At 38.5% G+C, this 12,466-nt stretch overlaps 2 protein-coding genes and 1 long non-coding RNA gene across 4 annotated transcripts in view; 1 reads left to right on the top strand and 2 right to left on the bottom strand.

Moving 5' to 3' along the window:
* The window catches only part of LOC116700419 (claudin-7-B), a 4,131-nt gene extending 2,934 nt beyond the window's left edge, over positions 1-1,197 (top strand). The window contains exons 2-4 of the mRNA XM_032533564.1: positions 154-318; positions 407-491; positions 837-1,197. Coding sequence (XP_032389455.1) covers positions 154-318; positions 407-491; positions 837-993 — 407 coding nt within the window. The 3' untranslated portion in view covers positions 994-1,197. The remainder of the gene's footprint in view (positions 1-153; positions 319-406; positions 492-836) is intronic.
* A 4,394-nt stretch (positions 1,198-5,591) lies between these two features.
* On the bottom strand, positions 5,592-7,322 carry LOC116700420 (uncharacterized). Its single transcript, XR_004334647.1, has 3 exons — positions 7,202-7,322; positions 6,179-6,309; positions 5,592-6,065 (listed from the first exon to the last, which is right to left on the bottom strand). It is a non-coding gene; the product is annotated as an uncharacterized LOC116700420 (long non-coding RNA).
* Positions 7,323-9,189: 1,867 nt separating this feature from the next.
* Positions 9,190-12,466, bottom strand: part of npm1a (nucleophosmin 1a) — an 8,067-nt gene continuing 4,790 nt past the window's right edge. The window contains exons 7-11 of one of the 2 annotated variants that reach the window (XM_032533558.1): positions 12,193-12,250; positions 12,030-12,110; positions 10,180-10,278; positions 9,996-10,070; positions 9,190-9,539 (exon numbers count right to left, since the gene is read on the bottom strand). In XM_032533558.1, the coding sequence (XP_032389449.1) occupies positions 9,489-9,539; positions 9,996-10,070; positions 10,180-10,278; positions 12,030-12,110; positions 12,193-12,250 (364 nt within the window). In that variant the 3' untranslated portion in view covers positions 9,190-9,488. Of the gene's footprint in view, positions 9,540-9,995; positions 10,073-10,179; positions 10,279-12,029; positions 12,111-12,192; positions 12,251-12,466 lie in introns of both variants that reach the window. The other variant, XM_032533559.1, reaches the window with a different exon arrangement.

Here is a 12,466-nt window from a genome sequence, read left to right as displayed (position 1 = left end):
CCAATCACTGTAGAAATTGAGTTTGAATGCAAGTGATGTTTAGTTTTACCCAGGTAAAGCCTGTCGAGTGTCGCCACACCCATGACCCTGTGTACAGAGTATTAAATATGTCCAATAACTGATGGATTAATCCTACTCTGTCCTCTTGTCCAGGTGCCCTCCAGGCAACCCGCGCCCTCATGATTGTGAGTATCATCGTAGCGGCGGCTGGCTTGGGTGTAGCCTGCATGGGAATGAAGTGCACCACCTGTGGAGGAGATGACAAAACAAAAAAGTCCAAAATTGCCATGGCTGGTGGCGTTATCATCCTGATTGGATGTAAGAAGCCCTTTTTTATCTTTTTTTTATTTATTTTTTCCAGACTAGTGACAGTTTTTAAGTGATGTTCTTAATTGCTTTCCCACAGCTTTGTGTGCCATTATTGCCTGCTCTTGGTATGCTAACGACATCATCAAGGCCTTCTACAACCCTTTCACCCCCGTCAACACAAAGTAAGTGCATGAGAATGTTTAGCTAAACGCAACCTTCATGCGCTGGATCTGTCCTCTGCACAAGGCCACTCAAGATTGAAAATGTAAAAGTGACAATTACCACGGTGCTGGTTGTTAATCTTTTAATTACATAACATGTGCTTAGTCAACCAGAACAGGTGCCACCAAACAATAAGCTAAACCTTTTCTTTTGCAGAATACAATATCTCTACATGTTAGATGTACTGGTGTTTTTCTATCCATGTGTCCTGCCACTCTAGTGCTGATAAATGTGTTGTGTGTAAGCTGGAGCTCTCCTCCCATTGGTTGGCCCATTTTGACTCGGTGTAACTTGTCTTTCTGAAGGTATGAGTTTGGGTCTGCCATCTTCATTGCCTGGGCTGGATCCTTCCTGGCTATCGTGGGAGGTGGCATGCTGGCAGCGTCCTGCCCAAGAGGAAAACCATCCGCCAAACCCAAGTATCCCATCTCCAGACCCGCCAGCAGCAAGGAATATGTTTGAGCAGGACTCGACTCACTGTTAGAGGCTGAAGGAACACTTTGATATTTGTGCTAGTCCAACTCAAAGATTTTTTTTTTTTTTTGTTGAAAATATGAAATGCTAGGTGATCAGTACTTGTTTTTATTTAATATTTTTAGTTTCTTCAGGGATACCCTGGGATGTTACTGTAATATTTTAACAAACTCATTCAAGTTTTAAATAATGGCTGTTTACTTTTTAAAGAGCATACTGGCCTTGCCCTGTCTTGAACTACAGTTAGTGCTTGCTTACAGATATGTATACTATGTTGTATACTTTCCGCTTAGTTGACACCTATAAAGCACAATGTTAAAATGAAAGTTATCAATTTGGTAAGTTTAAATATATATTTTTGCATGCTACAATGTACAGTGCCTTTTGGGGAAAGGTTTGAATGCACTGAATAGAAATAGAATGTGACCGCTGACCATCTGTCTGTGGAGGCCGAATGGATTGTAGTTCGTTATCTGGCCTCAGAAGCAATTTGATACCATTTTTATTTCCATGCATTTGTTCCTTTTTTATTTTTACATAAACTACAAATCATTTAATACCACTGTAGACTACTTTAGAGTTAATCAAGTGTTGGAGTGAACTTGTAACTATATATATTGCAGTATACTGAATCCTTTTACTCATCCTGCCAAGGCTTTGTTTTTGTTAATATGACAGCGTAACAAATGACCATTTCTAATGACTATTTGACTTGTTCTGTAATGGCGGTTTGTGTGAATGGTCTTGGCTTATTGCTGTGTTTTTTTTTTTTTTTTTTTTTTTTTTTTTTTTTATAAAAGTCCAAAAGTTTTTGCTGCACTTGCCAGATTCAGTTTTTTTTTTTTTTTATACTTGTTGATTTGCAGTTTGTTGTACATAATAAAATTGAAAATTATGTTTTCTATTTAGTTAAAATGCCTTCATGAAAATAATGATTGTAAACATGCATACAAGGAAATACAGCGGTTGAAAAAGTTTTAGTACATTTCAAAGGGAAGTGAAATGTACATTTTCAAAATCAATGGAACCAAAAGACGCTTCAGTATACACAAATAGTACAAAAAGTAGTTCAGAAGAAAACTGAATCACAATAATGGATGCTGTGACACCTCTGGCATGTGCCGAAATTAAGAACACACTCAAATATACTATACTATATATATATATATATATATAGGGTTTTAAAAATGACGTGTGAGTAAACAGGTGGGGGGGGGGGTTGCAGATTTTCCGGCCGTGGTAAAAACCTGAAATGATCAGCTGCATTTTACTGTGGTTGGAAGCCATTTCCCCAGTACAGTACACAGCCTCATGACTAAGAAAATGAAAGTTGCTTTGGTTCTGATGCCACCTTGTGGTGTATGTGGGTAAATGCTTTAAGTTTGGTGTATTATGTTTTTTTTTTGTATTAATTATACTAGTCTTGGATCCATTTTAAGCTGTGGGAAAAGCTGCTTCTGCAGTGGAACATTTTAACCTGAAATCTCTTTATTCCCCCTGTCTTTTTACAGTACCTCATAGTCTCTCACTCTGTCATGTCTTCAAGTTATGATTCTTGTAATTTAGTAGACCCACCAGTGTCTTGCTGTGGTTCTCATTCTCTAATCATTCTTTCCTCCCCACCGGCCAGATCTAAGTAACAATGATGAGGGACCAAACCGTCTGATTCCAGTCTGTTCTATAAACTCACACAATGCAACCACACCAGAGAACTCTATCAGTTTAACTCTATTACCATAACATTTGTCTTCCTGCATACAATTCTGACCACAAAACATCTGTTGGCTCGTCTAATCTAAACAGAACGGTAAAGCCACCACAGCTGTGCTACTGAGTCACTGAATAATGAGTTATTAATGTTCATTGCCCTTTTATTACCCTGACAGAAAATGATGCACTGCTGTATCATTTATTGGATCATTAAAGGTAATACAAGCAGAAGTGGCCTTATTATGTCTGTTAACCCACTACCCAAGCTGTCGTCACACACACACACACACACACACACACACATTGTGAATGACTGGAGTCCTATGCAGGAGATGTTTGCTTGTGTTTAAAAAGCTGCACAGGACATTAAAAAAAAAAAGTACAATATATCCAATGCCTACCAGTGTAGCATGGCTCCAATGGTAAAATGTGCCCTATCTCCTCAAAACGTAAATTAAATTTAGATTGGATTCTTCCTTCTGTACCAAAACCCAAAAGCAAAGGAAAAGTTGTCTGTCTGCTTCCCCCGGACTTTTCAAGTAGATATTTCAAAGTCTAAATGTAGTTTTGTCTTAAAGGAGGATTCCAGGCAATTTTTATGTTACTCAGGAATGCTAGAAATATGCGAGTACTTTCAATTGAAAAAAAACCCCGACCTGAATCATGTATACTGTACTTCAACTGAGCTAAAACGGCAGTGAACGGGGCAAGTTTTAGAGAGCCTTTGTGCCTCTTAACAGACATACATTAGAATTAATATGCCTGTACAACATGAACAGGGTTCTTAGATACGTTTTCAACTCAGACATTGTTTTAATTCACCTACCCTGTCTTGTTCTTGCTAGCGGGAAGCTTGCTTGCCTGGTTAGCTGCTAGAGCTAGCTGTTAGCTGCTATTGATAAGTGTGTTCAGCCCATAGACCGTTAATATGAATGGACAGAGCATGTGTGACGTCACCCATTGGTTTGTGGAGATCAGAAATGAGTCGTCGAGTTTGCGTTTATGGGCGCAGCCATCTTGGTTGCGGATGTGACGATTTTAGAGAAGAGGGCGGAGTGAGAGAGGAGCCACCGACCGGTGGGCGGGATATACAGTCTATGGGCGGGATCTGACTGACGTTAGCTGAGAGTTAGCAACACTGCTCTACCGTAACCTTAGCTAACCACTTTCACTGGCAATCTGGTTGCAACTGTTGCTGAATAATTCAAGGTAAGATTTAGCTTCACTAGGTTTTAAGTATATCTTTGTCCCATATAGTCTATGGTTATGTAACATATAAGAGTCACATAACAAAGTAAAGTAAACGTATCTGAAGTTACCATGTAAATTGTCTGTAACGTTAGCTTGCCGCTTAACTAGCTATGGTAAAACATGCTAACGTTAATTTTTTTAATCGAAGTTTACTTCTCGTAGTTTAAACGTAGTGTCAGCGAAATGCTAAATGGCGATTATCAATGCTTATCATTGTGTAACGCTGTTAGCACATGTATAACCAAGTTTCTTATAACGTTTGGCTAACTGTAATAACCATAATGCACCAATAATGTGCTACTGTTTGCCCTGTCAGTCTATAGTTGGGGCATTTAACCTTGACATGCTGTTAAGAGCTAATGTTAGCAGAAATAAGCTCCTTTAACTAAGTTACAATTACACTAAAGAACAATAGACTGTTGTTGATTCATGTGTATTCTCCTGGATAATTAATGAAGTACAGTTACATGCTAGTGTGCATAGATATTTAACTATGAGGGGCTCAAATGGAAATTGATGATTCTTTCATTCTTTTAGAAATAAGAGTGCTGAGAGCCACGATGGCATGTTCACCCCCCAAATGCCCCAGAAATAAGCAATAGTATTAGTTAATTTTCTTTTGCTATATATTGTATAACATTAAACTTTAATCAGACTTTTTTACAACTAAGCCAAGGTAACAAAGCATTTTCAAATAGTGTGTAATTAAGAGTGCTGTTCATTTATCCTTTTTCTCTATAGCTAAAATTTGCTTGGCTGGTCTGCGGTGGAGGAGACTTCTCCCTTTCTTTACCATCCACAAAAGAGCTGTCCCGGACTCCTCCTTATTCACTGTGGCGGGAATGACCTGAGACATGTCAGGGGCGTCAACCTTGTTGCAGGGATGGAGGAGGACCTGCAGCCCCTCCACCTGCAGTATCCGGCATGATAGCACAATTGCTGTAAGATTTAAATGTTAAGCTGTATTTTTATATTTTGATTTGTAATGTAACCATTCTACTGTAATTAACAGTGTGAGAGATTCAACGACCTCTTTATTATGCAGACATGTCTTGTGACAGTTAGTTTGCCTTTACATACCCACGCAGTATTTATGTATGGAATTTACTCTTGAAAAGGTGAACTACATTATTTAATTCAATATTTTAAAAATCTTTAGTGTTTGGTTAATGTATTTTTTGATGCCATTTCAATGTGAAATAAAGGTCCTTCTAGCTACATTTGTTGTTTTTCTGAAGTAACTATAATAGGACTCCAGCATTGTAGTCATACAAGAAGACATTGGTAATTTATAGAATTTGTAATTGATTAAAAGTGTCTTCTATTTGGCTTTATACACATAATTTTACCATACTTGCTTTCTTGTGTATTTGAACATTTTTAGTAGATATTGAAAATGCACTAGGTGCTGTTTAATCTGTGCAGGCATTGTAAAATCATAGCGTATGACACAAATTGCAAAGGAGAATTAAACAACTTATTAAATGTCAGTAACTAGATTAATCAATGTATCAGGACATTTGATTTAATCATTAGTTCTGACATTTGTAGTATGAAAACTAAACCAAGGACATTCAATTTCAAATTATTCTAACAGTACATAATACATAAAATATACAAGACCCTTTATGTGAAATTACCAAACATACTTTCACCTGTGACTGCTAGAGTATATTCATTATTTTATTCCAGTTTAATATTTATAAAAGTTTTAATCCACAAAACTACTTAATGTTACTACTATCACCTCTCAAACTACAGCAGAAACTAAGTCAACCACAAGAAATTGAACCTCTAACTACCAAGTGCCAAAAGATTGTCCATCCTTCCAGCAGAAGAAGCTGAACCAAAAATGATTTTCTGGCATTTTTACAATCAGAACACATTTGAGAACTTTGGATGTGGTCAACGCTCTGGTTTCCACATCCAGATGAAATGGCACCAAATACGCCGCTCTACACAACAGGTCTTCCTTCTGGAGGCTCTATACACCTCGTCTTCCTTCTGGAGGCTCTATACACCAGGTCTTCCTTCTGGAGGCTATATACACCTCGTCTTCCTTCTGGAGGCTCTGCTCATTCAGTTTTCAGTGGGGATACCTTTGTAGTTCCAGTAAAACAAACTTAGTTACACGGTAGATCACAATTAATTATATTAATATATGAGCTAATTTTGAGACACACACTAAATTATTTATTTAAATTAATAATACCTGCTTGTCTCTAAAAAACTGATCTTCCTCAAAGTGTGAACAGCAGACGTGACTTTTCGTGGTTCCATTTGCTGGTCTCTCTCTCCTCATGTTCACCAACCATTGCTTCAGCCTCCTCATCAAAAGGAAGTCTGTTAGGAACAGAATTCATTGTTGTCATTAACTCACATCCAAAAGGTTTCATACTATCAATTTACACTAACAAGGCCACCACATCTGCTGTATGCATCTGTAATGAAAATGATTGAAATGTATATTAATAGATTATATAATGTCATACCCCAACGAATCGTAAAATAATGTCTATTGTTTCATGTGCGCCTTTTTATCGCTAACAATCTACCCACTCCCCACCCGAGACCTCCGTCTCCAAGTCAACGCGCTCCCTCCCGCAGCTTAGTCCGTGTGGTGAGGGTGATGCTGTGGGTGCTGCCGCGGCGAGGGGACAGGGTGCCTGTAACCTCTCGCCCAGAAAGATCCGCAGCCCCGACTGGGGGGGGTGTGCAGGCCTCGCCATGGCCGTCTTTCGCCCGCCTCCGGGTAACGTTGCCCAGACTTTCGGAATACATATATTTGACTCAAAAGCAGGTCTACGTTTGACGTACAAATCCGCCACACAAAGATATGAGGGGTTATGTCTGAATCACACGCTGTTCCACGCTGATCTTACCCCGTGCTAACAGGGTTTATGAATTTGCAATATAATGTTAGCTACATCAGGCTTTGATTTTAAGCTAACGTTACCATTACATGCGCATCGATTAGCACTCATACCACCTATTACAGATCAACAGATCACAGGCGAGATCGGTGCATACCTTCTGTATTCGACTGTAACATTAAATATATTTTAATACGTTTATACATAGACTGCATGCGTTTATACGGTCTGCATAGCCTTATTAGTTAGCCCGCTAGCTTGCTTAGCAAGGTGCAATCTAGAAGCTAGCTAACTGATATTAATTGAGATGCTAACGTTGGCTAACGAAAAACTGTATTAAAACAAAATATAATTTTACTTACCGGAAAAACTGAACTGCCGATTCCTTTGAGTGTCTTGCCGTGCAACCGACCGCTGAACAAGATATTATTATCCGACCAAAATGTCACAGCCACAGCGATGAAACAGTCAACCCCCAAAATGAAGTTCAGGTGCCGTGGACAAGCTTTGCTAACACTCTGTCATGATTGACAGGCCGAGAACTGTCAATCACATCATAGCCACGCCCTAAAACACCCCCGGCTTTATCGCCGATTTTAAAATCAACGAGACCGTAATTTCAAAAATGAACATCATTCTGTATTGCAGAATACTTAAACTAGCGATCGAGACCATAAACTCATTATGAAGCGGTTTACTGAGGTAATAAATCAATGTGAGAAGTGGCTCATTTCGCCATAGACTTCTATTGAACCACCCTCTTTGCAACCCACGCTGTCGCCCCTGCAGGAATTCAGATAGAATGCAGGTTTAAGTTACTTCCGCAGTGGTTGCACTTTTCGAAACCGGATGCTCTGTCCACTTATATGTAACGTCTATGGTTCAGCCAGGCTTTTTGTCCTGAAGTTTCATCTTTGCAAAGTGGTTTAAAGTAAGTTTTTTAGATTAATTTAGAATGTTGGTACACACACTTTGGCTCACCAACAGGGTTTATATCTCAGTAGTCATAACTCATATTTAATTAATCTTACCGTTAAAGTAGCTTGACAAAATAAAATGCAATATATCCTGCTAATACACTATCCCGATAGGAATATCTGCTTTCACCATTGGACGTGTGTTAAAAAGACAACTTTCTGTCACTTCAAACTTTCAGAATGCCTATAGAACACAGCTCAGGAAGATTTCGTTGTCAGATGACTGCACGGCTATACACAAATTATGTGATCAAGGGTCACAAACGGCCCAAGTAAGCTACACCCTTTTGGAGCCGGTTGGCAATCTGACCTTTGATCTAATCACAGTACTGAAAAGGCAAAGAAGAATTGGCTGCCAATTAGTTAGAATTACATCATAATGTAAAAAGTATAAATCAATGTGAAACATATTTGGAAATTGGGTGGGTGATATTCCATATGGGGCATATTCCTCAATAGCTTATGGGATTTCAGGGCACCTAACAGCATTTGTGTTTTTACTAAAACTTCTGCCTACATGCATATAGAGAAAATCAAGCCATTATAAGAAATGGCAGTCTATACTAATTTTTTTTAAAGCTAGTACAACATTGCACATGCAAAAGAAATCGTAGCTGCCTTTATAGTCAAAGGATGTAAAATCATTTTTATTGCAGAGAAAAACAGCAATTATATTCCTTTTAATAAAGGAATCTTTGTTCTAGTCCATCCAAACCCACAGCACTTAAGACAAACATTTATTTCTCGAGAACATGGAATGATCTACTTTAACAGACCCCACACACATGGGGTTAACAGGCTACATGAACACAATGTCTAGCCTCATTACACTTCAGTACAGGTGGGAACTTTGTAACCTATCTGCAAATCCTTGTTTGGGAAGTTTTATGCAACCGTTTTAACTCCTTTGTACTTTCAGTCAATTCGTACATTAACCTTTCAGCTATTACTACCTGTGGATGGTAATCACAAAAATACATAGGACCGAAACGGACAGGTCCTTACTTACAGTGCACTTAATGTGTAACGTTTTTCACAGCGGGCTGCTTAATACCAAATGGTTGATTACTTCTGGACGGTAAAATGACTGAAGACTAAAATAGTAGGGAGACAGTTTGTAGTATCGGATCTGGGCCGTGGAAATCTCACAATAGCATAAACATTCAACATCTCCAATGGCGCACAGGTTTTTTATTTTTGACAATACTAGGGAAAGAAAAAAAGTCAGTATTGCAATCGCCACTGCCCGATGCTCTATTGTTTCTGGAACTGGTTGCTATGTGTGTTGAGTATAATGATACAATGCATTTATTGTCCCTGCCAAGGCCAAATTATTTTTTGGGATATATAAAACATGAAGACATTCTGCATACCCGGGTACCAACAATCTAGCGAGAATTTTATTTACACATTTACAAAGATGCAAATTTGTAAGCTGGCTCTCCCAGGGTTCTGTCAAACCAAATCATTTCACTGCCCCAATAAAAGGGTGACGGAGGAGAAAAGACAAAGCAACTCCACGGTGCACTGTCGGCATCCACATCACTCTCTTGAGTGTCCTTGTACCGGAGGGCAGGTGGAGCAGGAACTTGTGAGGCACTAGTTTGGCTTCAGAGGAATTGAGAGGTGCTATGGGTATAAACAGCTCAATTAAAAAAAAGAAAAAAGGGACTTATTTATCATCCTTCAACGTCTGTCTCCATTTCCACAGCTCCGCAATAACCTAAAAAAAAAAAAGAAAAAAAAGAAAACACTATTCAACTGTGGCCAAAGCGTGAGACATTTCAGACGTTGAATTACAAAAGGTATATTAAAGACCAAGTTAGCACTTTGCAAGGTCTCTTTTCTAATCTGCTTCTGTACATAAAGAGATGTAAATGTATTTATTTAACATCACATTTGTGAGCTTCCTAGTGGTCAGACCACACAATGGATAAAGAGCAACAAAGTGGACCAGTTTTAACCAGGACCAAAAACTGACAACATCCAACTTTTAATTTGAAAGAGGCACATTTCCTGTGGTCACTGAGACCTACTAAATAATGTAACAAAATAAAGGCCAAAACACATACTAGGCATAAAAATAAAATATGTCAAGGCCAATGAACTGAAATGGGTTTCTTGATACATTTTTCAAGATTATTTAGGACAATGGGTGTATAATAAACTTGTACTGTACCTTGACATCTGAGACTTTGTGATTATTTATCATGAAGTTCTCAAACTTGGACTGGATTTTGGGTAATGTTATTCCCTGTAGAACAGAATGTTAAAAATGTTATGTTTTTATTATTATTTATTTCTTCACACATACTTATTACACTTTAAGGTAATAAGACAAAAAATGTAAGAAAAAGACAGACCTTCTTCACTGACTCCATCATCTTGGCTTTAATCTCAGGAGTGGTGGCAGTTGTTGGGGGTTTCGGAGACTTGCCACCCTTTCCTTTAGGGGTATTTTCCTATAATTAACAGGACATATATATATTAGGGAACTTTTTTTTTTTTTTAAAGTTTTTTGTCCAACCATGTGGAGAAATTAAATTGTACAAGAGTTAGCATGAATTAGTTTTTAAAAGAACAATCTAGTTAAGACCTTTTGAAGACTATTACGAATATAAATGTAAGACCTATATAACAGTTAGCAACTGGCTTTAACCAAGCCCTAAAGTTTGTTTGTTCAAGCAAAGTATCTAAACTTGCACCTCTCCATAGCTTAAGAATAAAATGGGTGTTATGTCTGGTACCAGCCAAAAGAGACCTGTGACAACATGAAAGCTGATTGGCTGCTATATGAGCTGCATGTTGGTAGCCGTAATACATCAAATTATACATTTGGACCAGTAAAATGAACTCCAACATCACAGAATCAAGGGAACATTTCAATGAGCATTATGTAGGAAAAGTAAGAGCTGTTTAAAATTATTTAAGACCTAGAACACAATAATTTAGCAAATTTAAGACTTTACAAAGCCCACCATTTTGATTTGGAAAATGAAAACATTTAAAGAGCCTGCTGGCCTCCTTGTGTAACAGTGCTTATATAACCATTAGGGCTGTAATCTCCCAGTCGACTAGTCGATTTATTGGTCGGTACGTTCTGGCTTGAGCAATATTCTGATTGGTTGATATTTTACCGTGTTATTTCATCAGGTCTATGGGTGGAAAGCACTAATTGCTAATGGGGGTGTTTTCAGAACATCGCCCTTGTTTTCTCTTTTGTTGGATTAGACCAACCCACTGGGTACAAATTGAAGAATGAACTAGAAAGCCTTGGTTTAGTGGTTTGCTGAATATTTAATTGTGAGTGTTTAATTTCCAGTCAGTCCTCCTCTACTATGTCGAAGACGTCGCCAGTGTGGCAGCATTTTACAAAAATAGATAACGGGAAAAAGATGAATGCAAAGTTTGCAAGCAACAGTTTTCATATTGCAGCTTGGCAACAAAAATGGCATATCACCTAAAAACAGTAAGCTAACTTGTCTGCGTTAGGTTGCCCGGTCTGTTTTGAGTAGGCTATGTGAACATATCAGAATTGGCATACTTCATAGTCTAATAATTGTTTTATAACTACCACCGCACCCACAACGACGGTAGCGTTCCCCCGGACACCCCCCACACCACGCTGGATGTTAAGCCTCTACCATCCAACCGCAAAAAATAATATCAAAGAAGGAATGGTCGACTATTTCTCAGGAAATGAGGCTCATTGCTGTTATGGAGGGCTGAGGTTTTAAGAACTTGTTAATATACAGCGCCAGCACAATTAAGAGTAAAAGCTTTAAACTAATAGTCTATTCGTGTCTCCGTGTCCAGCGTTTCTGTGCGAGGACACAGGGCGCTGATGCAGCGCTGTCAGAGCCGACAGACAATAGGCATTTTAGTGCAAAAAAATTAGGTCAAAAATGATTTAATATACTGCAAATAGCCTACAAGGACAAGTACTGCGGGACAGTACAGTTGTTTAATCTTGCATTCCCCCCCAGTCGTTTGTCGAAAATTTCACAACAACAGTTGACCAAGATTTTCTTTGGTTGATTACAGCCCTACTAACCATAACCCTGTAATGCACTCACTATTTTTTCAAGACAACCTGGGACATCAGGATATAGTTATTATACAGACTACATCCAACAGTGTAACTAGAGTCCCCTATATGCTATTCAGAGGATTTAAAAATAAAAAAAGTACAGTTTATAAAATCTAATGTTACCTGCTTTGTGGCTGGAGTGCCTGGTTTGGGACTCTTGCCATTCTGAGCGGGGGCTGGTTGTTTGGATGGGGTCGCCTTGGCCTGTAACCAATGAGCAGCCGTTAGTGAGAAAGGAGTGCACGTTCAGCGGAAACTACCCAAGCTGAAAGTAACTGTTGCTTGCCTTAACAGGGGACTCTTCTTCCTCGCTCTCCTCGTCATCATCCTCTTCATCATCATCCCTTAATTAAAAGAAACATTGTAATTGCATTCGTTCCATGCTTCCCCAATCCAACCTTTAGCAAATTCTGGCAAATACAAGCTTCATTTAACAATACATGGTGTACTAAATACACACTAGGCATCCAACTATCAATGTCATAAAACTAAACCTAGGCCTTTTTAGTTAATTTAAGTGCCATATTACATCCAATTAAAAGACAATATATTTTCTAAAA

Source organism: Etheostoma spectabile, chromosome 13, assembly GCF_008692095.1.
Source record: "Etheostoma spectabile isolate EspeVRDwgs_2016 chromosome 13, UIUC_Espe_1.0, whole genome shotgun sequence".
Classification (NCBI taxonomy): domain Eukaryota; kingdom Metazoa; phylum Chordata; class Actinopteri; order Perciformes; family Percidae; genus Etheostoma; species Etheostoma spectabile.
Note: the sequence above shows the minus strand (reverse complement) of the source record. Positions and strands in the feature narration are given on the sequence as shown.